Genomic DNA, 24,791 nt, shown 5'->3' with positions numbered 1-24,791 from the left:
AATGTCACGACTGCGGCAAGGACTCTCTACAAGGACTCTCCGGACGGAGTCGAGTGCAATGGCCAGCGGGCAAAGTCCAAGGACCAGCGGCCACGTGACCAAAAGTCCAACGCCACCTCGTCTCGCGTATGCAAATGAACAAAAAAATTTGATGACAGCGTCGCCGGTGACAATGAAAAGTAAGCGAACTACGAAGCCAACAATCCGAGTGTTACGCAAAAACAGAAAACAGCAAAAAAACAACAAACAAAAAAAAAAACATTGCAGACCGACAAACGGCGGCAGGATACAAATCCTTTCACAGGCCTGCCGAATATGCGCTCCGGCGAAAAAAATTAAAACAAAGACATTGCAACAATTTGCATTCCCATTGTTTGCCTCGACGGCAGATACAAGTTCACAAAAAAGCGACAGATAGTTAGATACATAGGTACACATGGCTACAGTGCGTTTCATAGTTGACAGACCACTTAAAGAAAATACAAGATCAAGAACTTGAAATATACTTTTTTTTTTAGATGAGAAATGAGACAAAAGTTTCTTATGGTATTAATTTAATTACAGCAATCTATTTTTTCTACAGTTACAATTCTTAAAATCATTGTTTTTGAGACGCAGTGTACATTTTCCTATAAATAGCAAAGGAAGTCGGTCAGCCGGCAAGTTAGAGGAAGAAACGAGGCTCAAACATACATGGAAAGCGACGACAAGTGAAGTAGAGGATTGGATTAAAAGGACACCTGAAAATGGAGAGCGACAAAGACATTAGACTGACATAACAAAGTAAGATACAATCTACTTCCAACCAGGAATCAAACATTTTTAGACCATTCTTTGGGTTGTTTTTTAAAATAAAAACCATTTTATTAATTTTTCTGTTTTTACCTAATCAAAATTATACAAGAACATTAAAAAAAATTGCTACATCAGTTATTCAGAAACATAAAAATAAAATACAAAATAATTTTAAAGTCAAAACTAACAAAAGAGGGTATAAAAAAGGGCGTATACTAAAATATTTATTTCAAAATTCCTCTTTGGTATTTTTGTTTCTCTTGGTGTTTTTGGCTACGGGAAGCATTTTGCATGAATTGCCCATAAAAATGATATGCACATCAAGATTGTCTGATGTGACTTTTGCGATAAGCGTGAAAATTTGCTTACTGGCGCAGCTGACTCTTTATACATTTTTGGTAACTTGAAGGTGGAAGAAATCCTCACAGAGCATACATTATTCAGCACGGCTAATCAAAAGGAATGATATTTGGCTAGACATTTAATTTGGCTACTGCAGCTAAAAGGTTTCCATCAGTCTCAGGCACGCCCTCCGCCCATTAACCAGTAGTTATCCCACCTCTTAAACATCACCTCTTAATCACCACCCCATTAACCGCCACCCATTAGGCACCAGCCTTTATAAGCTGGGGCTTGGATTATAATAGTACTATTAGTGCACAGAGAAAAACATGTTTTAAAACTAGAGTGTCAAAGCAAAAAAAAATAATTTTGTTTGAAATACTACAGGGAAGCATGGCAATTTCTTATCTTTTAATGCTTATGCCTTTTAATTTTGATAAAAGATAGTGATATGGTTTTTCTCACTGTGTAGAAGCCTCCATATACTGACATATTAATAGTCCACATTCCTTTTCCTTGGTCCCCAGTCCCCCATTTTCATTTTCCCAGATGTCATATGTCAGGCGGCAGTAATATTACGAGCTGATGACTGCGTTATGATTACTGTCAGCGGCAGGCACTCAATGAATAAGCAGATGAGAGAGTGTCAGCCTCTCACTTTGGTGTCCTTGCGGACTTATCACGCACTTTCCGCCCACAAAACCACGCACCACCCACTCAAGCCACCCACCACCCACCACATGTGACTTGAGGTGCCCCGCAGCGGCAACTTTGACTCGGCAACAATTTATCACAGCCAATTTAACCACTTAAGTGCGAAAAAGGTTTCAGTTCAGCAGACTGAACTTCACGTGGCTCAAAAGTGAAGTAAAGTGCATGTGAAATAACGTATTGAAAGAATTTCCAGCCTGGAATCTGGCCACTGACCACTGAATGTGTATCTTTTATTTGTTTACAATCTGTTTGCGCAAAAGCTGCCGCAAGGCTTAAAAATCTGCATTTGCATTCGGACACCAGCCGTGAATTGTGGGGCAGGAGGAAGGACTCGAGGTCCTTGCTCATATGCAAGGACTAATTGAAAAAGGCAGTTACCATAAACGAGCACGTTTTCACATTAAATTGAAGTTATTTAAAAATTCGTATTATTCTTAAAATATATGTATATTGATTAAAAACAACCGTTAACAGGGTGTTATGTTTTTCTGCGATATCAAAGAATTTGAGAATTTGATCTTGGTTATGCATTGAAAAACATTTTAATTAACCAATCTGAAATTGACTGACTGAAAATTTAAAAAAATGAAAATCTACTATTCCTCTTTGTTTCAAGATCAAAAGATTGTGCTTAAAAATGTACTCAAATCACATTGAGGACCACGAAACTCCATTTCTGATAATTGAAACGCGAACGTTGTTCCTCTGGGTAAAATATTCTTAGCCAATTCCCTCGGGTTGCATTCTCAAACAACTTATATATCAGGTCAAGTATATTCTAATCGCACATTTTAAATCAGTTCATTATTTCTCTCAGGGGAATAACGCAATCGTATCAGGTTCATTGTTCTTGATTTTAAAATTCAGCTGGTCTCGAAAAAGGTTATTTAATTCAGTGTTTCCGAACAAACGCCAGTCAGTCGAGATCGGCTCTCCGTGGAACAGCTTCCTTCGTCTAAAAAACGGCTGGCTTTGAAATAGTTTCGTACAGTTCATGTTCTTCTGATGCTGTTAAAGTAACTTGCTGAAATGTCCTAATGCGACTCCAACGATACGGTAGAGATATAGCACATCCGAAGACTGAACGGTTCCGATAAATATGTTGTACTCGCAATTTCCGCCCACCTGGCTGGGAAGTATAGATTCTGGCAGCTATCGGACATATTCCGGGAACCGATAAAAAACCATCTAAGGGCATGTGTTTGCAAGAAAATGTTGACCCATGGCAAGACTTAAGGAGGAAGTTCTTCGGGTTAATCTCTAACCAGGTTCGTAAAAGTATTGAGTTCCAGTATTGCGAGGTTGGTCTTTTCTGAAAACAATTTTTCTTAATTTAAAAACAATTTCTATCTTTATCAGTTCTGAAGATTTTCCAAAGACTATAAGGATTGCTGTGCATTTTAATATTTATTGAGCGGTTCGATAAGGGTAAGATCTTATTTAGCCACATAATTGTCAGTAAGAGTTTGGTCACCAGCTGTCTTCACATTTTTCTTAATAAATATGTATCATTCAGTGGGTTATCGGTATGTAAAAAATGTATTTTTGATCGACATAGAGATGTACATTTATTTTTACTTTTTGAAAGGCACTGTATATGAAAGTTTATCCCTGCAGGATTATTTACTTTAATATTTTGTGTCTTTAAAAGTACAACTTCGTGACATGACATTAATTTCTGTCGCTTAACACTTTTTTAATTACCATTTACTTGGCATTTTTGCGATTATATTTCTTTTATTTTCTTTACCCTTTTGTACGAGTTTAATGTAGCCCTCGACCATATGCGAATCATGGTCTTAAGGGCTTAACCGTATTGCAGGCGGTTCGCTTCAGCTGAATGGCACCAAATCGGCTTTCGCCGCTTTCTCTCTTTCAGTCACTCACATATATGTGTGTAAAAGTGCAAATTCATGTTTTGTTTGACAAAATCTGTATAAATCTAAAGACCAAATGCCGGCAGTCAACTCGGCTCAGAGCTCTCACAACGGAGGAGGATTATAGGGGAAAACTGGAGGGTTGGCTTGGCATCGGAGTGGCAAGGATTCAGGAAGCGACGAGGTATTCGAAGCCATGTAAATGGATTGCCATGGGGCTTTTTGGGTCAAATGGAATTAGCCGCCATTTCAGTGGGTAGATGGATGGGGATTCCAAGGACCAAGACGCGAACACTTGTTGCTCCGTGCCAACCATTTTCACACTCATTAAAAATTTGCATAATTACGGCAGCCTCGCGGCTCATTAACACTTTGAAGTAGACAGTAGACAGGACTTTAGGACCCAGGACACTCATAACCAAATGAGCTTTTCATGAGGCCGCGAGAATGTTGAATTATAAATGCATGGAAATTAAAAACAATTACATGAAATTCCATTCTCCGCCGACCGTGCGCATATATGAACAAACAAAGTGGGCATAACGATGCTAATCCCTTAAGCCACAGCAAACTGTTCGCGTGGGCGGTGCGAAAAAGGGGCGTGGCTGTCAAAAAAGGGCCATCAATTTGCATTGCGTTTGGCTCATTAGCGTCGCTGCCGCTGACCACTTGTAAATTTGGCATGTCTATATGGGATATTCGGAATATTTATTGCCTTGTGGATGGCATTGATGCACAGAGGGCTGATATTATTGTCTTATAAATATTTTAGCAACATTATAAAAATAAGAAATATATTTAATTAGAAGAGCTGCAAAAATAGACCATCATAAATTGGTAGTTCTATTCTAATTATCAGTAGATAGACAACTAATATTTAATTTCAAGCTTAAGTTTAGGTTAATGATAATTATTTATTGCTTTATTTTTTTTATAAAGATCTTTAAATCATTGAAAGTACATTCAGTTAATTTAAGTTTCCATTTATAGTCTAAACTTCCATAGCTCACCTCGTTCGGCCCACCATTTGACAAAATAATGCGGTTTCAGCTCGATTCGATGGTTCGCATATATTCCATAAGCTTGAATTACAACTATGAGAGGAGAAATATTTATTTAAAATATTTTCAATGAGGCGATTGTTGCCATAATAATACGAGTAATTAAATGTCAATAGAATTAAGCCAGACAAAGTGGCACAAATATTATAATAGAGCAAACAGTTATTTGAATGAGAAAAGCCATGGAAATATGGGTAATTCGAATAGAAAATAATATTAATTTACACAATTTGTGATTAACTAGCTTCGCTTTAAATTCAAGAAACTCATCGGCCATTGTCAAGTTTATAAACGAAGTTATTGGCCAGAATTTTTGAATCTGCTGCGTGGCTAAGCCGTAAGTCCAACAAGAAAAATCACTTTTCTCCGCCAGACGAACGTTTTTTGGCTGGCCTGGGATTTGCTTTCGATTTTCCATCGGCATCGCCCAATGATTCCCGCTTAATATGCCAAACACAATTTGACTTTTATTCAATATGCAAAAGATACGCGTCAATTTGTTGCCTGTCTGCAGAACTTTTTAATCTGGCCGAGATTCTCCATTCCGCCTTTGCCTTTTCGATTCCTTAAATCTTCATTTTACGTGGCTGGCATTTATTTCTGGCTAGTGGCAACATAAAAGATGTTGTGGCCAGATTTATGTTGGCAGTTTTACAGTCATTTTAAGCACCACCCCGAAGAACAGCTACTTAAGACCGCGCGCGTTGAAAACTTTTGCAACTATTAAAGTCTTAAGTAGAAGTGGATAAAGAGAAGCTGCCGCAGTCAGCAAACTGTAAATGCACTTTCCACATTTCCACACAAACAACAAGCATATCGCGTTGCAAGGGAAAACTTTTGCCTCGGACTGTTCTACTTATGCGGCCTGGCCAACACTTTCCGTTTGTTTGCTCGAGGACAAGACAAAAACTGACTTAAGCCCACATTCTAAGTACGATGTGGGTGGTGGTGTTCTTGTGAGTGGGTCAGAGGGTGTGTTTACTCCGGTACTACCAGGTGTGCTGAATAGAGGGGAGAATATGGTTCACAAAGTCTTTAAATATAATAATCTCGGGTCTTAGGGGACTCTATAAAGTTGAAAAAATATATCTTGATGAATAATGTATTTTTAATTAAATCTACTACGTTCCTTATGAGAAAGGTCTTACACTTTATCAGAAAGCTCATTCTACAGTAGGAAGGTCATAGTTCTCAAGGTCTAGAAAAATACTAATCTGGGGTTTTATTGAACCCTAGAAAACTTAAAAAGCGCGTCTTAAAAGATAGAATATATTTTTTCAGTTCAACTTTCCTTCAAGTATTTGAAACACCACCTGATAACACTTTTTTCATCTCTTTGGGCTTAACATTTTTTGACTTATGGCAAAGGCAAACGAAATGTCAAATGATTTTCCAATCCCCACCCACACTTCCCCGTAATATGCACCCTCTTTAGCCTTAAATCAATGTTGACAAAAGTTTTATTGGATAAGTTTGTTTAACGACAAGCAAAAGTAGACGCACACAAAAGGGCAGGTAAAAAGGCGAAAAGTTCTTCCTATTTTGTTGAAAAATCAAATTGAGCAAAAGTTGATCTTCCAAGAGGATGGAGCCAATGGATAGTGGTTGGGGAGGGGGAAAAGCCGGAAAAGTTTTTGCAAAAATCGTTGGACGCGGCAAGTTTGCAATTTGATTTGTGTTCAATGTGCGCGCAATTGATTAGCCATTCTGCGAGTTCATGATTATCCATTTTGTAGAGTACAAAATTGTGAAAAAACTGCTTGAATAAGAAATTTACTTCTTTTATATATCTTTTTTCCAGATCCAGGAATCCTTCAGCTATATCTTCGATCCATTGAATGGTTTTTCCTTCAGGCCATAGTTGCATTCGCCATTGGTCGATATTTGCTTGCAGACACATGCTTTCAGATGATTTTTTACCGGCTCCCTGGATACTCCCGGCAGTTTCCCTGAATTTATATTCTCTAGTCAAGAGGACAGGAATTGCAAGCTAATGGTACTTATAGGAACCGTTCAGCCTTCGGATATGATATATGTCTTCAGTATCGAACTAAGTCACATATGGCGATACTCGTATTTGGTTTTCTCAGCATCAAGAGATCAGAAATTGTACTAAACTATTTCAGACACAGCCGCATTTTAGACCTCGGAAGCTGTTGCTTGGAGGGTTGATCTCAACTGATTCACAGATTGTAATTGAAATATCTAAAATATGTTTTGCAAATTTAGTAAAATAAATTCATGTAGCATTTTGTCCTTAATATCCGATGTTAAAAATCTGAATTTGTTTATCTTAAAGTAAATAACTGCCATTATTATTTCCACTGTGTACTTACCTTGGGTGTAAGCAGCTGCTATCTTCATCTGCAAGTTTGCCAAGTGTGCCACACTGAAATTTTGCGGCAAGGACTAACAACTGTTGCAGGACTCCCAGGCCAAACCGAGACCCACACTCGGAATCCCAACTTCAGACTCTCACATGCATAATGCCATTGTGGTTTTCCGGCCGCAGACTCCTGCTGTTTAATATGCTGTTAAATTACATTAAAATTTGAAAAGAGTTGGCTGCCGCTTGCTGGCTTCCTGATAAGCGCATTACGAGGTGCAATCCCAGATACTTCTCGGCATACCCGTGTGTGATCCCATGAATAACCCAGTCGAACCGAGAACTCAATGGGCTTCAATGTCAGGCGGCAGTAATTGCCTGGCAAATAATTTAATGCGAAATCATGGATGGCACGATGCCACGCCTCAGGGGCGGGAGCGTGTTGCACATTTAAAATGCAATAGCCGGATTAGATTGTGTTGTTGCCATATCGGCATGTCCTTTGGCCGCACTCCGTTGTTGCATGTTACTCTCGTATTTATAGAGTTTTAACGCAATCGCAATTTCGGTTGACATTTTGCGCTCTCGGCCATTTCCCCATTTTCTATTTTCCAACTTGCCACAGCCTCTGGCTGTCGATAGAAGTCTACAGGTAGTCCTGCCCCCCGAAAAATACCTGAAAACTTCCCTTTCTCCCCCAAAAATGAGGCATGTGTGCCCCATTCCATGGCTGTCTGCTTTATGAAAAATGCATTTTGTCTGTCGTCGCTGGTCCATGAAGCGAATTGCGGCCGTGTGGCTAATATCATTTCATTTGGCTTTTGAATTCGTTAGTTGAAGTTCGCATTTCACTGGGGCCATTGGCAAATATCTATTAATTTAAGTGGCTTAAATTGAATCGCCCTCATTGGCCACTAAACGCACAATTGGGGCTATTATTTGGAAATTCAATTTAGTTGGGGAAAGTTTGGATATTGATTTAGATTTAAATCTTTACGGAGAAGAATTTGTTATTCCTTAAGTTGTTGAATAAAAATTCTAGGTATTACCTTTTAATGAAATCAAGGAGAGTGCCAATCAAGCTTCAAGCTCCCAAAAAATATTGCTTCTCTCAGAATGTTTTAAAAATATTTCTAACGCCGAAGTGGTTCATTGGTGTTATTTTTTTATCTTGTTTAGAATACCTAATGAAATCAAGGAGAGTGCTAATCAAGCTTTAAGAAAAAATCCCCTGTCACTTATTAAACCCCTAAAAGATATTGTTTTTCGCAGATTGTCAAAAAAAATCTTGACATCCCCATCTCCATATAGAAAAACTTTTAAGAATAAATCTCATAATTTTGTATGCCATGTTAGGCCTTCCATCAATCAAAAATCTGACACTTGCAACACCTGTGGCTGTGTTAGCAGCAACATCCCTATATTTTGTCCATTTTTTCGGGGCGGTATTGATGTTCGAACAAATTAAACCGAATGCAAATAAGTCAATTTGAAATGAAACACGAAGCGAAATTAATGTGCTACAAAATAAATACGACAAGATAAATGATTTTGGCACTGAGCTGGTGGCAAGTAACAAGATAAACTGATGGCAAAGTATCTCACGGATGTGCGGGTGTGCTAATAAAAATACACGAACACGAGTCCTGCGAAGCGTCCTTGCGAAATGTGTGAAAAACGCTCCTGGCTCTAGACTTTTCCGAATGTGTGTGTTTGAGAGAGTGCGGCACGTTTAGCATTTCAAAAGGCGTATTGTTTATTTTTTCCCTTTTCCCTTGTGTTTTCACATTCAATGTTATTTATCTGCGTTTTTCCTGAAAAACCCCCCCACCCAAAAAAAACTCCTCCTCCGATCTCTTCTCCTTTGTAACCCAAGTTCACTTTCGCAGACCGCTTTTGTAGTTAACTTCTTTGTAGTTTCGTTTGCTTATTCATTTCCTTTTTGCCCACACACTCGTACACATGAAAAGTTATTTTTCCATCGCACAATGAAAATGAAAATGGGAAAATGCGGAGCATAAGCGCAGTGCTGGAAAACTTGTCACGTGATAAACTCGGAAAGCAAAAGAATGTCACGTACTAAGAACTCAGCGACAACCTTTGCCACTTAAAGTTTTAAGTTCACCGTCCAGAAATATGTTTTAATTCCATAATCAGCCAAAACCCGAAATCAATTCCCCATTGTTACCCAACTGTCCTTCCGAATATAATATAAAATATAGGAAAATCCCAGCACTTCGGGGGGCAACCAAATGCTGGTCACGTAGAATCCCCCTGGAAAAGCTGGGGACAGCTGTTTGGGTGCACTTAGCATTGCTACATAATTTCTGATGGCGTCATTTTAAGAATTATGAATGCCACGTGACTTCTGCTGGGCAAATAAAGGAACCCGGAAATCAGGCAACAGGATTTTCGGTGTTAAGCCAAGCCGGCATAATCGCATTGGGAAAACTGAGTCAGTGTGAAAGTAGGATATTGGTACAGAAAGTCCTTTTAAATCCAGGGGAATATTGAATTTGATGCTTGATCGGAAGTTAAAGAACCCGGAAATAGGTTTTATTTGAAGGGGATATTTGTAAAGGACTGTAAGATTAAATAAATTTTTTATAAATGTATAGGTAAAACACAACTTAAAATATTTATAAAGGGTCTTATTAACATACCATATGTTTAAAAAATATCACATGTTATTAAAACTAAATCAGTAAAATTATTAATAAGAAGCAAGTACAAAATCTCTCTTTATGAATATATTACCACTAAGATATGATACATTTTAGAGATAATTAAATTGGCAAGAGTTGAAAAATAAAACAAAATATTAAAATTTGTTTCAAAATCTTTTTATTTATTTAAGTTCTTAAAGAACATTGGAGTACCACCTTACAAGTTAAGATACTCTCCCTTCATCAGTTCCCATATGGTAACAAAAGTACGTCTGTGATTTTTGGCAATGCTTAACGTTTCCCCTGCTTGCAGGTGCATTTTAATTTATATCGTCTGGCTGAGGGCAACCTGCGCCAGAAAAACACCTCGGTGACCGGTCAAAGGTGTCACACATAAACCATTCAATCTGACAGTCAGCTGGGGAGATACAGATACGAGCTGTGAACCGGGGTCGTGGATATGGTGATATAGCAAAGCGATAGACAATGACAATGCCCAGCGTTGACCGCAGTCAAACTTTCGATTTCACTTCGTTAACGTGGCGAGTTGGACACGTTTCCGCCCTTCCGCTCACCTTTTCGTGTTCTGCAATTTATTTTTTCTGCACATTTGTCGAGAGTTTTCCTTTCGCTCCATATTCATTTCGGTGGCGCAAATTGCGCACGAAACATGCGAGTGGTGAGTGCACAAAACCAATTTGTAATAAAGACGACGCTGGCGAGGAAAACAGGGAAAAAGCGCAATGCCTTCATTTCATTGTTCATTTTAGCTGTAAGCGGTACTAGGGGATTACGAGGGTATTTCGAGCTGTACTTGGGAAAATCTCTGATATTCTTGCAGTTCTATAAACATTATAAAAAGATTTTTAGCTAAGAATTTGAACATCAACCAATGTGATTAAACGCCATAGAATTCTATATTTATTTTATCAGTCTAATTCAAAAAAAAATTTATTTTAATTTAAACAGAAAATTTTAAAATAGCAAAAATAAGAATTTTTGAAATAATTGATTGACAACTGAGAATTAAGAAGATTTAAAAAAAAATTTTTTTAAAACTAACAGAGAAAAATACAAAATTATCAATAGTAAAAATGCTTCAAGGTCTTTAAATACACAGACAGAATTCTGAAGTTCTTATCTAAGTTGAAAATGTGCTTGAATCCAGTTGAATTGGCGGTACTTAGATTGTATATCTCAACAATTTAACTATTATTCCAGTTAGTAGTGTATACTTATTAAAAAGTTGTTAACTAAAATCAGATCAACTTTTTTCCTCTCACCATTTCGTTCTAATATTGAGAACATGTATACCAAAATGTATTTACAGGGTTTTTAAGAACGAATGTTCTTAATTTAAGAACAATGTACTGGAATTTTTCTATCTATATAGAACCCACTATGAACTCTTTATTTACATACAAAAGTACTACAACGAAATCTTAATTTTTAGCAGGATATCCCTCAGTCGAAAAGCCTTAGGTTTTCCTTATAGTGGTTAAGGGATAGGTGTCCGGAATGGCTCAGTCGCACGGAGTGGGATTATGCGGCATCAGAAGATGTTGACACATCACGCAGTCGTCCTGGCATTTGAATGTTTTCAATTAACTTTATGTAGATAAATAGCCGCAACTAGCCCCGTTGGCTGAGCTATCTGAGCCAACTGAGCTGCCTGAGTTGGCTTTAAGGACGACCCGAAGGACGCTACAAAAATGAAACATTGCACGGCTGTAAATTACGGCAGGGGCGGGGGGCAAAGGGGGGCAGCTGGCGGAAATTGCATTATCAGCGTCAAAAGGCAAAGGCACTCGCTCGTGCCCCCTTTAGTGGCATGTTTTGCCGCCGGCTGCTGTTGCTGCCACTTCCTGCACTTCCTGCCCGCCGAGACAATGAGTTGTGATAGCACAACTTTTGCAGCGGCGTCGCGCGTTGCGCATAATTACCGCTGGGGCGGAATGGGTTACTTTCCCATTTCGCCCGCCCAAGACTGATGAGCTGTTTATGACTTGACGCTTTCGCAGTGCATTTAATACCGTTATTGTGGCGCATTTGTAACTAGCAGTTAATAACAGTGCACCGGGAAAACCGATTATTTTACTCAGCGGAAATATACAATACAGTGGAAATACCAAAATATTGAGAAAATAGTACTTTCATAATATGATATAATCGAATATAGTAAATATGGTAGTAAACTTTACAATTCTAAGTCTAACATGTCTGGCTATATAAATTCTCGTTACTATTTTCTAGTATTTTTACTTCCTTTTTTAGAAGTTCTACTATAAGAGTGGCATTACTATTTTTATAGTGATATTAGTATTTTAAGGTGATTTTAGTATTTTATAAAAATATGACCATTTTATAGTAGTTTTACTATAATACAGTTCTTTTAGTGTTTAATAAAAGTTATAGTAAAATTAACTGCAATTTACCAATTAATTTGTAATGTGGATTTAAAATAACATTCTGTTAGGAAAAGTTTTGTTTTTGAAAAAAACACAGTCTTCATGATTAGTTTAAAAGTCAGTTTTGATAAAATATTTTAAAATATTTTGAATGCTCTTAATGTTTCCTTAAATGTTTTAATTTTATGTTTATTTATTATGCTTAAATTTATATTTTTAAAAATGCTTCCTGGAAACACCTAAAATATTTTGTTTCTCTGTTCGGTTGCAGCTGCAAAATGGATTACGCTCGCTGGCCATTGTTCATCCCGTTTATATGAAATTTTAATGAATTGTAAAGCCAGGACATCTTGGAGCAGCACACATGTGCCGTCGCCGCTCTATCAGACAAACATTATCGCAGTCTCCACTTCAAGTTCAATAAAGTTGAGTGCCTGGCACAAATGGAAATTTTACGCATACCCATCGAGGCGAAAGGAAAGTGCGGGAAAGTGCCCTTTAAAATCACTTTATTACGAAGGCGTGTGTGTGGGTATTTTTTTCCCCCCACTCCTGGGTGCGGACACATTTGTTGGGGGCGACAATTTATAAGAAAATTCCTATCGAACTCCGACATCGTTGGGCAAATGTCTTTTGGCCGATAAAAAGTCACCCGGCACGCGCTTTAATCATGAAAAATCATATTGAAAGCACCGCCCTGCACATGCTGATAGCGGGAGGCGTTAGCCAGATCGTGGGCGTGGCAGCCATTAAATGAATATTTAAACAAATTTGCTTTTACAAGTATATTTAAGGGCAGGCCAACGAGACTTGTGAGTCCGCACGCAAAACAGCTGCACAATTTCCGTTGAAAACTTTGCACTGCAAAGTTTTTGTGTGCGACTTTTGACAACAACATTTGGTATGGGGCAAATAAGTTTGAGAAAGGAATGGTTATCAAATACCCTAATTTGAAATATTATAATTTAGTTTTTATTTCATACCTGCCACAACAAAATAAAGCTTTAATGTGAATCATTCCGGGCTCAAACTATTATAATATTAAACTATTTTTTCGCATAAACGTTTGGCATAATTTTAAATATTTTTGAAATATAAAAATTATTATATAAAATATAAAATAGGTTTGCATAGTTTGGCGATCTACTTATCTCGGGGTCGTCTTAAAAAATCCGCTACCAAATATTTATAAATATATTTTTATGAGATATACATACAATTGAAGATTGTTCAGCTCGTTTTCAAATTTCGGCACATTGATTTCTCGTATTTATTTGATCTCAAGACCTTTGTTTCGGCCATAACGCCCTGAATACCCTTTCCTGACAAGTTGGAAGTTTCCGCAGCATGCATTTCAATTGCGTAGCCGTCGCAGTCGACATTTACATGGCAAGTCATTGGCCAAAGTGTGGCCCCCCGCCGTTTGGCCACCCACTGGCATGAAAAGCATCCTCATCCTCATCCTCATCCTCATCCACTTCCACCGCCTGCTCAGTGTCTTACATCTCTTTGACTCTAATAGATTTTAATCAGCCGCAGGACATGCGCCTGGACGACAAGGACAACGACAACGTCGACGACATGCTGTTAAGGCCCCGAAACGCTTGGCGACAGTCGAAATTCCTGGCCAGAATCCGATGAGAATCGCCGGGGGCTGATCAGGCCGCCTCGCCTTTAATTACGCCAGTTGGGGAATTAAAAAGAAATGAAATACTTATATTTTGGCATTCATATCGCATTGTTCGCATTTAAATTAGAGCCCAAAAAAGAGGGCTTTGTTTTTAGCTAAAGGCTTTGGGAATTTCTTGTATAAAAGTGCCAGTTTAGACATCGTTTTTCCACACAATTTCCCGAAAAAACCTTCGGGGCAGCGCACACACACCTCTAATGAGCCACTTCACATCCTTGAACCGCGCTGCATTTTCCAGCACTTTGACACGTTCCATTTTTCTCCAGGAGGGTGTGCACTTTTATTTGCGTAATTGGCCAAATGCTGAGTGATGTGGCCGGCGACTTTATGGCTGAAACAAATTTAATGCCCTTATCGGCATCCGTTCTTGGCCATAAAATGACCCGCTTTTCCCCATTTTCATCCATTCCGTTTCCATTGCCAATAAAAGTGTCACGAGAAATGCGTGTAATGAGCATCGGACTCAGGGACCCCGACTTCTGGCTTCTGACCGACTGAGTGGCAAAGTGTTTTAAAATGCAAAGTATCATTATTTGTGGGCATCGTTAAATTTCATTTAAAGCTGCGGAAAAGGAGCCAACAGATGACCCCGCCGGGGGTCACATCCTCTGCTCCCGCCCGCGCTTATCTTGTCATTGTCATCTTTATTGGCTGCCATTATCGTCCTGCGGGTGTCCATAATTCCGCATGTAATTTGATTACCCACACAACCCACAAATTGCCACGCCTGCCGGTATCAACAACTTCATCAGCACTTTGAGGTCACTTTCGGGGTGGAAGTTTCAGGATTAAAGTGGTAAAGTTGGGATTTAACTCACGTCATAGTGAATCTAAAGATGATGAGCATTTTTCAAGAAGCAGCATACAATTTGGTAATTTTAGTTAAGTTCCAATATAATATATTTTAATATATAGTTAAAATACTACTAAGTAAAGAAACAGAACTTTGTTATATGAGGGTCACCGACAAATATTCTTCTCTTTTGTTTTTTGTTCTTAATTAGTTCCATTAAAGACGTTCTCATCAGTTATTTTTAAGGTATCAAAAGATTAAGATTACTTAAGATTAGGTTTAAAAATTTTTTATTCTGCCGCAGACTAATAGCCCAATTGAAATTCTCGAGTAAGCTCGTGTAGACGCATCCAGAATATGACAACAAAAACCGCGCAGATTATCTGTGGAGAAGGGTTATCTTAACTACAGAACTCGACAATCTAAATATCCGACTTTCTAATACCGAAGCCGCCGTATTGACCATGAACCAAATATGAATGATGGCATCGGACAGAGCTGGCGACAGATTCGCACAGACTATCCACATAATTATCTTAAACAAACAGAACACTACCAAAACGATCATCAGCTGAAAGCATCTGCAAATATGAATGTTAATGATTCAGTACAACGTGGATAAGACCTACCATCCTAATAATTACGATATGATTCATTATCGCTCCATAAATTCCCAGGGCCAAGAAAAGAAGTGCAATGAAGCAGGCCACTAAGTTCACGGTTAGTATAACCTGCTTGGAATCGCTATTATTATACATTTCCATGCTAGTTAGCGCCTGCGGATTTGGTCATGCGTATTTGTTTAATAAGCACCAAGTTGTCCAACTCACTATGTTTGCGGCGATTGATAACAGCAGTGCGATCTTGAATACAATAGGTGGGCAAACGCACATCCTAATGAAAATTGTATAAAATACCGAAAAGAGATGACAAATTTTTCATGTCTAGAGTTATAAAAAGAAAACCTAGTTAATTTCGATACATAAATTTGACTTGTAATGGTAGATTAAACGTACATAACATATTTACTTAATATAAGAATCTAGCCCTCCCTCCACGACTTTGTCCGCGGTTAGGAAACTGTTTTAACTGTGGTTGGAGAAATTTTAACCATATTTTGACTTCATAAAATTATTTTATATAGTCAAAAAATAAAAAAAATAAACAAAATATGTTTCTGTTACATCCGCGGATCTTTAAGGTATACCACTTCTAAATCAGATATGATAACTTAATTTATGTTTTGGGTTCCCATCATAAAAGCCATTGGAAATTCGAAAAACGGAATTTGGAAATGGGTTAAAAAGATGACATCCGCTTAAAAGAAAAATTTGAATGTAGAAAGACATTGCAATTACGGAAAAATCAAACATGAAAATGGTTAAAAACTTGGTCCCCCGATTAAAAGGAATACCTTAGTATAGAATATTAGAGTAATTTACTACAAACTTATAGAGGTATCCCACGTCTAAATCGGGATCCTATAACTAAAGTATGATACTGAAATTCATTGAAAATATAGAAAAAACGGACATGAAAATGGCTAAAATTTCGACCCTCGTTAAAAAGAAATATTTAAATGCAGATTATTAGAGAATTCAACCACAAATTCATAGAGGTATCACACTTCAAAATCGGGATCAAACTACCCAAGTTATGGAATGTAGAAGTTCAGTTTTGGGTCCTCATTCTGAAATATTGGAAATACGGAATAATCGAACATGAAAATGGATCAAAATTTCGACCCTCGTTAAAAAGAAATATTTGAAAGCAGATTTTGAGAATATTCAACAACAAATTCAAAGAGGTATCCCACGTCAAAATCTGACTAGATTAACTCAAGTTATGGAATGTAGAAGTTCAGTTTTGAGGTCCCATTCTGAAACCCACTGGAAATACGGAAAAATCGAACATGAAAATGGGTCAAAATTTCGACCCTCGTTAACAAGAAATATTTAAATGCAGATTATTAGATAATTCAACCACAAATTTATAGAGGTATCACACTTCAAAATCGGGATCAAATTACCAAAGTTATGGAATCTAGAAGTCCAGTTTTGGGGACCCATTCTGAAAACCATTGGAATTACCGAAAAATCGAACATGAAAATGGGTCAAAATTTCGACCCTCTTTTAAAAGAAATATTTGAATGCAGATTATTAGAGAATTCAACCACAAATTCAAAGAGATATCACACTTCAAAATCGGGATCAAATTACCAAAGTTATGGAATCTAGAAGTCCAGTTTTGGGCTACCATTCTAAAACCCATTGGAAATACGGAAAAATCGAACATGAAAACGGGTAAAAATTTCGACCCTCGTTAAAAAGATATATTTAAATGCAGATTATTAGAGAATTCAACCACAAATTCATAGAGGTATCACACTTCAAAATCGGGATCAAATTACCCAAGTTACGGAATGTGGAGGTGCAGTTTTGGGTTCCCATTCTGAAATATTGGAAATACAGAAAAATCGAACATGAAAATGGGTAAAATTTTCGACCCTCGTTAACAAGAAATATTTAAATGCAGAATATTAGAGAATTCAGACACAAATTTATAGAGGTATCACACTTTAAAATCGGGATCAAACTACCTAAGTTATAAAATGTAGAAGTGCAGTTTTGGGTTCCCATTCTGAATGAAATTATAATTACCGAATTTTTAATCATGAGAGTAAGCAGCAAAACAAAATTGAAGCTCCGACTAAAGGTTATTCTCTAAAAATATGAATATGTACATGTTGATCCTAACAGCCAAATTGTCATATCATAACCCATACTTGGTATGTGGTGTTGATAAAAATGTGACAACTTTTCCAAGTACTGCTAGTTATTTACAAGTGCTAAGCCGCAAGATGTCTAAGTGGCGAAAGGAAGGATGGAGGTCCTTGAAGTCCTGCCACATGTGTCGGAGTAGCAGGGACGACAAAGCGGCCACCAGCAATGCCAACAACAGTGTTGACAATTTCCAGTTGAACGCACAAAAGCCCCCATCCCTGGATCCCGTTTGTTGTTTGCCGTCTTGTATCTTGTATCTGGTATCTGGTATCTGCTCGGTGTGTCCTGCCTCTCTGCTAAATAATCGCCACAATAATCTGTCAACGACAGCTGCTGATGTCATAAAAACCTTTTGAAGATGTCGTTGCTGGAGTCCCCTTGCTGGGGCCCCAAAACAGGCTAATGATAATTTGCCACAATTTACACTCAAACCAGCCGCAGCAACAGGACCTCCTGGCTGTGATAAAATCATTGATGGAGCCAAAAGCTAATTGAATGTTAATCGCTTGGCATTGACATTGCACGTGGCAGCAAAAGACGGGGTTGGTAGAGTAAAAACCGGGAAAGTCCCAGGAAAAATGGATGAAATAGAAAACTCCCCACAAAACATTTTCCCCAGATGTGTGCCCTGCGATAAAGCTCAAAGGTAAGCGGTCAATTTGCATAAAGTGATGATAAATCAACAGAAAAAAACGAGCTTAAAGTTGCTTCCATTTCACCCTCAGCTGCACTTATTTGTTTCGCCACGCGGAGCAAATAGAATACAAACAGTCTTTAAATTAAAAATTAAATTTTAATCCACCTCAGAATGCGTATTATCAGTTGGGTGGAGTGGAAATTGTGAAGAACAGGATGGTTTTCTCTTCTTGTCTGCTTCTATGACATATCGCGATGGTGGGTCTGTTTTCTTTTCTTCTACTTCTGCCCGAGTTGTTCTGGTATTTGTATTTGCAGCATCATTAAATTATTTTAATATAGGAAAAACAGTAAAATTTTGAAGTTCCGTATTAAAATTTACACTCCATTGCCTTGTGGAATTTGTATTATTTTGGAATTAAGCTATTTTTAATAGTAACGTTTTTGTTAATGCTGAAAAAAGCGTAGAGTTTTAACCAGGGTCCCCAATTCACGCCGAAATAAAAATAACAACACCGAAAGCAGTAGGCCGAAAACATGGCAACAAATTTGCATTTTCTGCTGCCCAAATGTTTCAATTGCATTGCATGCAAAGTGCGGCTGGTCCTGACAGAAGACACATTAAGTGCAGTCACAGTCCGGCAGTTATAGTCGCAGTTACGGATACAGAATCCGGACCACGGGACGGCCCTTTTGTGGTTCCGTGGAGTCAAAGTTGCAATAGAAATGCTGGCACAAATGTAAATTCAAACGTACGGGCACAACAGCCACAGCAGATGCATCAATTGTCTAATTGTTTGCCGAGACAGAGTCGTCATAATGTCCATCAAAAAGCGGGGAAAGGGGGCCAGGATACCGAGCGTCCTTGTTCCACCGAAAGAAATTAACACTGAAAGAAGTTGGGAAGTAAATGGAAATTGTCTATCAAAAAGTATAATACATATATTTATTTTTATACAAATAAACTCTATGTTAATAGTCCTATGAAACTTAATAAATTTTTCCAACCAGTTAGGATTTATTAAAAAAGAGTCATGACAACCTATTAATGTTTATTTTTAATCAGTTTATAAATTCATATTTTATCATTAGGTTGTCTCTACTTTTATACATAAATCCATTTAGTAAATTCAGTATTACCTTAATTAGATGACTGAAGGCTTAATTATTTTTTTAAAGATATGTATCTTAAGGTCTTCGCAATTTTTATTCAGTGTCATATTGGTCGTAGTGTGTCATATCATAAATTGTATCACGTTCCTCAATATTTATATATTTTATTTTTGAACGAACCTCGTGTTTATAAAGACTTTCGTGATTATAATATTTTTTCCGGTGCAACTTTGGCTATAGGAAACTGTGTCTGTGACGGCGTCTGGAGTGTCATGCCCGGCATGGACCCGTGGGATAGGTAAATTTGATTTATGACCTATTATGCGTCTTATGTCCAGCCATAATTTAATTATAGCAGGACACACGGCCAGCCAGTCAGACAAAACACAAAATACCGAATGGCAAACCCACATTGTCTGCAGTTTTTCAGCCACATGCACAATCTGCCACACACAATGCTGTTATTTAAATCATGAAAATTCGCTTACCTAAATTGCATTGCAACAATTGCAGGGATGGACCCTGCAATTTGCCCCCTTGTCAGTCTCGTTTTGTGGCAAAAACTAAAGCGACAATCTCAAGCCGAAATGTAAATGTAATTAAAGTGCAGTTAGGCTTTCATTTTCAGGGGGGGGAATGGTGTGTGAGTGTGCTTGGCATGCGAAATGAAATTGAAATAAATTATTGACTAATTGTCAACTCAGACGAGGACAATCTGGCACATTTTGGCATGTGGCATGGGGCGTATGCGCAATCAAATCGCAAATCAAAGCTCCGGGCAAGAACAACAAATGCAGCTAATTTGTCTGGCAAAAATTCCAAGACAGGGCCCTCGTTCTACGCCTTTTTGGACACGTTTTCATTTAATTTGATTGTTATTGTCTGGCCTGTCAGTTGGTCTAGAGGGAATTAATCAGCTCCATTGCATGTCTCATTAGTGTCATGTCATTAGGAGGCCAACAAAACTAAACTGCTAATAGTATCATTTACTCTTTGTGGTTAAGATCCCATTCATCTTTATTTGAAAACTAAACATAATTTTTTATGTTGATTTATAATTGAACTAAATTTTGAATTTGAAATCAATTTTAAAAAAATCAAACCAACAAACCAAAGATTTTATCATGAACCGAGAATATGAATTTTTTTGAGACTTTCACTTGGAAACCCCTAATAAAATGTTGCTGTATTTTATTTTTATATTTTTTTTCTGGGGTCTATGCACTATTTAGTTAACATTGAACTTCGCTTTCTTTGTCTTTCTAATTTGGTTGATTTTTTATTTGTAGGCAAACATTTTTTAAGGTAACAACCGAAACCGAAACAAAAAATTCTAGAGCAAAGGTATAGTATCGCCACCTATGATTTGTATTCCCCTAACCAAAACTGCTTCTTTAAGCAACTTTACAACCTTTCTGTGCATTTATTACCTCACTACCTATACATGATATGTCTTTCATTATGTAACTCGATCGTTATTCAAGCAATCCCGCTAAAATATCACTGTCAAAACACGCATTTGATCTGTTGCCCTCCCCCGCTCGTTGCCGCCTGTCAATGGATCCAATTGAACCCATTTAACTGGGTCCCATTAATGTACCACATATATCCAAGACCACTCTAGACAAATGTCAAGATTAAGCTTCGGGGGCCAGCTTGTAAGCCATTTATGCGGCGCTGCGGTTATGCGAGCATAAATATCCGTTAATTAACTGACAATAATTATTATAACAAGTGCACGTGTGGGCCAGAGGTTATTTTTCCCTCCGTCTTCAAGTGGTTTGTTGGGGGAAAGGTGTGCGAAAAATATTAAATCCAATTAAAGAGCCATAAAAACACGAGATGCCAGGCCTCCGCAGCAGCTTATCACAAATCCGCTTACCACGCCCCCCACTTAAAGTGAGACCCCATTGAAGGTCGCCCCAGCGATGATGATGATGTGGCAGAAACCAGTTTTTCGCCATTGTTCCCTGGAAGGTCTAACATCACTCAGATCATGTTAAATTCGCAACAATCGATCTCCGTCTTTATTGACCACCAAACATTAACAATTGCCTAGGCTAAGAAAGGCCAAGTCCCGCTTAGAAACCCCAGTGGGTTCCGAATCCATCGAAGCTCATGTGCGACACACTCTCGGCGGGGGAATAGTGGACCGTCTGGGAGCTGCCATAGCTGGAGACGCCCAGGGCGGGGGCATTGTGGGTGTAGGTGGTGGCGGAGGGTCCGTGGTTCACATTGGTGGTGGCCAGTGGTGCGGCATAGGACACGGTCTTGGCCAGAACTGGAGCGGGAGCAGCATAAACTGGAGCGGGGGCAGCATAAACAGCCTTGGCCACGGGAGCAGAGTAGACAGTCTTGGCCAGAACAGGAGCAGGAGCAGCATAGACGGGAGCAGGAGCAGAGTAAACGGTCTTGGCCACGGGAGCGGAGTACACAGTCTTGGCCAGAACGGGAGCATGAGCAGCATAAACCTGAGCAGGAGCGGAGTACACGGTCTTGGCTGGAGCATAAATGGTCTTCTCGACGACGGGAGCAGGAGCATGGACCAGAGTCTTGGCCACAATGGGAGTGGCCTGGGTGTACAGCGGAGCAGCAGCATAAGTGGTCTTGGCAATGGCCGGAGTGTAGACATTGTTCTGGATCCTGGTATCGCTCTTCCTCACACTGGAGTACGGGGTGTCCACCGCCTTCGAGTAGCTGGAAACAGTGCCTCCGAAGGAGCGCACCACATTCTGCTGGGTAGAGGCAACGGCATCCACCGAGGGATTGGCAATGGCCACATGGCTGGCCAAAAGACCGGCATTGGCATAGGCCACCAGGGCGCAGAAGGAGATGAGGTAGCGGAAAGCCATGTTGATTGGTAACTAGATGACTGGACGGTCTCAAAGACTGTGAATTGTAGTTGAAGGCAGGTTGGCTGGGCTGCGACTGATGCTGATTTGGCCAAAATGTTGCGGCTTTTATACGCATCTGACGCGTGCCAATTTCAGTTGGCTTTTGGTGATTTTTTAGTAATTTTTTGGTGATTTTTTGGTAATTGAACTGCCCACAATGCGATGGCAGTTCACCTGCGCAACCGTTGGCAAGCCAATTTGCAGGCATAAATTAAACGTGGTAATTAGGTGGCGGAGTGAGGTGAAAAAACCTTCAGGGCCCCAGTGTAAAATTAATAACAATTTGCCAAAAAAGAAAATAATACGCAAATAGAAGAAGCGAAAAGAGAGCAGAATTTGTGGCAGTAAGAAGCATCCCAAGTTGGCAACACAATTCAATTTGGAGCAGCGTCAACTTTGGTAATTTCAATAAATATTCATCATGCGCCCGTGAGCAGCCGAGCAGGAAAATTCATTTTCCAAACTTGGCCAAAACAAAAAGAAAACAACAAGATGGGAAAAGACTGCGAAAAAGACGAAGTGTTAGATGCCCTTTTCATCATGATATAGTGGCAAAGTTTTGGCTGACAAAAAAATATAAATATATTTATTTTATATAGATTTCTGATCTTAGTCCCGGAACTAAACCAATTTCATTACTACCTTTCTGAAACCTACCTAAACTTTCCATCTCCTGATCATTAATTTCAACTTCGGATCTCCCTTCTTGAAGGGCAAAAAACTTCTTAGCTTCCCCTTACCATAAAAAAAAACAAACAAAAATCATAAACAACTGACTGCCAGCACTCCAAAAAAATCCGCTGACACCCCTGCTGATAAAGTTGACAGCAACAAGGAGTACAAGGAATATAAGGAACATCCCCTTATCGAGGGGTTGCCTCATATTTGCTGCTCGAGTGGAACTCAATTTAATGGAAAAGCACGCCGGGAAAATAAAAGTTTTCCCCCTGTCGCTGGAAAATTTATGGGCTGCTGATAGTACGAGTATTCAAAATAATTCACTTTCCTGATACTGAGGGTGTGGTGTGGGGCACTTGGGCTGGCCTCCAATTGAGACAGAGATGGAGCATAGGAAAGAGGGAGAGAAAAGAGCGCAGTCATTTGTCGACCCATTGAACCAGTTTTTTTGGGGCTTAGGCCTAAGTCAATCTGTCATACGAGCACATATAATTATGATTTACCAGCTGGCCGTGAAATTTGGCAAGGCATTTGCGCTTTTTGGCTATAAAAACACGCGTTTGGCAAGAGTTTAGCATCAGTAGCCACTGCAGCTTACTACCAACATCAGTTTTGAGTTTCTTAACTTTATATCCCTTCTTAAAAATGGCTTTCAAGTACGTCCTGTTGTCCTTCTGCGCTCTGGTGGGCGTGGCCAGTGCTGGCTTCCTGGCTCCGGCCACCACCTATGCCGCCTCTTATCCCGTGGTGGCCAAGGTGGCTCAGCCCCACTACGATGCCGTGGGCACCACCCAGCAGAATGTGGTGCGCTCCTTCGGAGGCACTGTGTCTACCTACTCCAAGAACGTGGTCACCCCCTACTCGAGTGTCAGCAAGGTGGACTCCCGCACCACGAACAACGTCTACACCCCGAAGACCCTCTACTCCGCTCCTGCTCCAGTGATCACCAAGTCTTACTACGCCGCTGCTCCTGCTCCAGTGGTGGCCAAGACCGTCTACTCTGCTCCTGCTCCAGTCTATGCTGCTCCAGCTCCCGTCGTGGCCAAGACTGTCTACTCTACTCCAGTGGCCAAGGCTGTTTATGCTGCTCCCGCTCCAGTTTATGCCGCTCATGCTCCAGTTGTGGCCAAGACTGTCTACTCTGCTCCCGCTCCCGTTCTGGCCAAGTCCGTCTACTCCGCCCCAGCTCCAGTTTACTCTGCTCCAGCTCCAGTTTACTCCGCTGCTCCTGCTGCCTTCGTGAAGTACTCGCCCGCCGCTGTGGTTGCCCATGCCAGCTTCGATGGATTCGGATCCCACTGGGGATACTAGGGTGTGAAGACCCAACCTTTGTTGACACTTTGTTGATTTGTCCGTACGAAATAAAGACAGTCTGTCTGTACAACACGAACTTGCTTTTTAACTAATTATAATTACCAGTAATTACAGGTGTGGGAAGAGGGGTAAATAATATGCGAGCGGTAGTCACAAAGGTCCAAGCATGTCATATTTTGTAAAATATTTCAGTCTCCTAGAAAAAAAAACACCAGATGACATGGTTATATTTTTTTAGGTGATTTAATGGAGAATCAAATATTAGAAAATTTACGAGAAAATTTAAATCTACAAACCAAAAGGATAAGCAACTTAATCTCATTTTCGGTGGGCCAAGAAAAAATCAAGGAATTCTTAAAAAAAAAAAATTCCCGTTTTGGAAGGTTAAAAAAAAAATAAATAATAACAATAACAACTTAATCATTTTAAAAAATTAACTTTTAGGAAACGGAAACATGATTTATATAAACTGAAGTTATTTTAAAAGTATGGATCCAGTACTCAAGAAGATTAACAATCAATTTCAAATAGTCCCATAAATAGTTGCTATCTACCGATCGTATTTCCTTTAGTACTACTCATATATAAAAAGTTTCTGTAATCACAGTTTAAAGTAACACTTTCACCCTTTTGGTTGCCCCTAGCATTCCATTTGTCTAGCGTTTAATGGGGCGTATGTGTGCCAAGAAATATTCAGTCC

The 24,791-nt window shown here is 39.1% G+C and overlaps 3 protein-coding genes and 1 long non-coding RNA gene across 7 annotated transcripts; 2 read left to right on the top strand and 2 right to left on the bottom strand.

Annotated features, from left to right (window-relative positions):
* Positions 1 to 2,758: 2,758 nt before the first annotated feature.
* On the top strand, positions 2,759 to 7,040 carry LOC139353150 (uncharacterized). The gene is made up of 3 exons (XR_011604306.1): positions 2,759 to 3,119; positions 3,211 to 3,279; positions 6,591 to 7,040. It is a non-coding gene; the product is annotated as an uncharacterized lncRNA (long non-coding RNA).
* A 6,394-nt stretch (positions 7,041 to 13,434) lies between these two features.
* LOC108005839 (uncharacterized) lies at positions 13,435 to 15,659 on the bottom strand. 4 transcript variants are annotated; one of them, XR_010654006.2, is made up of 4 exons: positions 15,503 to 15,659; positions 15,317 to 15,448; positions 15,108 to 15,253; positions 13,435 to 15,055 (listed from the first exon to the last, which is right to left on the bottom strand). XR_010654006.2 is itself a non-coding variant. In XM_065864581.2 (4 exons), exons 1-4 carry the CDS (start codon positions 15,563 to 15,565, stop codon positions 14,952 to 14,954), a joined length of 450 nt encoding a protein of 149 aa, XP_065720653.2. In that variant the 5' UTR covers positions 15,566 to 15,659; the 3' UTR covers positions 13,435 to 14,951. The 4 variants fall into 4 exon arrangements, 2 of the variants coding, with proteins under 2 accessions (XP_065720653.2, XP_016924672.1); XR_010654005.2 differs by having other exon boundaries at positions 15,302 to 15,448; positions 15,503 to 15,658; XM_065864581.2 differs by having other exon boundaries at positions 15,108 to 15,243; positions 15,302 to 15,448.
* A 5,552-nt stretch (positions 15,660 to 21,211) lies between these two features.
* LOC108005764 (cuticle protein 76) lies at positions 21,212 to 22,154 on the bottom strand. The gene has a single exon (XM_017069093.4). It carries the CDS (start codon positions 22,055 to 22,057, stop codon positions 21,287 to 21,289), a length of 771 nt encoding a protein of 256 aa, XP_016924582.3. The 5' UTR covers positions 22,058 to 22,154; the 3' UTR covers positions 21,212 to 21,286.
* Positions 22,155 to 23,400: 1,246 nt separating this feature from the next.
* Positions 23,401 to 24,153, top strand: LOC108005836 (cuticle protein 76). Its single transcript, XM_017069178.3, has one exon. The coding sequence runs from the start codon at positions 23,423 to 23,425 to the stop codon at positions 24,086 to 24,088; it is 666 nt and encodes a 221-aa protein (XP_016924667.2). The 5' UTR covers positions 23,401 to 23,422; the 3' UTR covers positions 24,089 to 24,153.
* Positions 24,154 to 24,791: the final 638 nt, after the last annotated feature.

The sequence above is a fragment of the Drosophila suzukii genome, chromosome 3, assembly GCF_043229965.1.
Source record: "Drosophila suzukii chromosome 3, CBGP_Dsuzu_IsoJpt1.0, whole genome shotgun sequence".
Lineage (NCBI taxonomy): Eukaryota > Metazoa > Arthropoda > Insecta > Diptera > Drosophilidae > Drosophila > Drosophila suzukii.
Note: the sequence above shows the minus strand (reverse complement) of the source record. Positions and strands in the feature narration are given on the sequence as shown.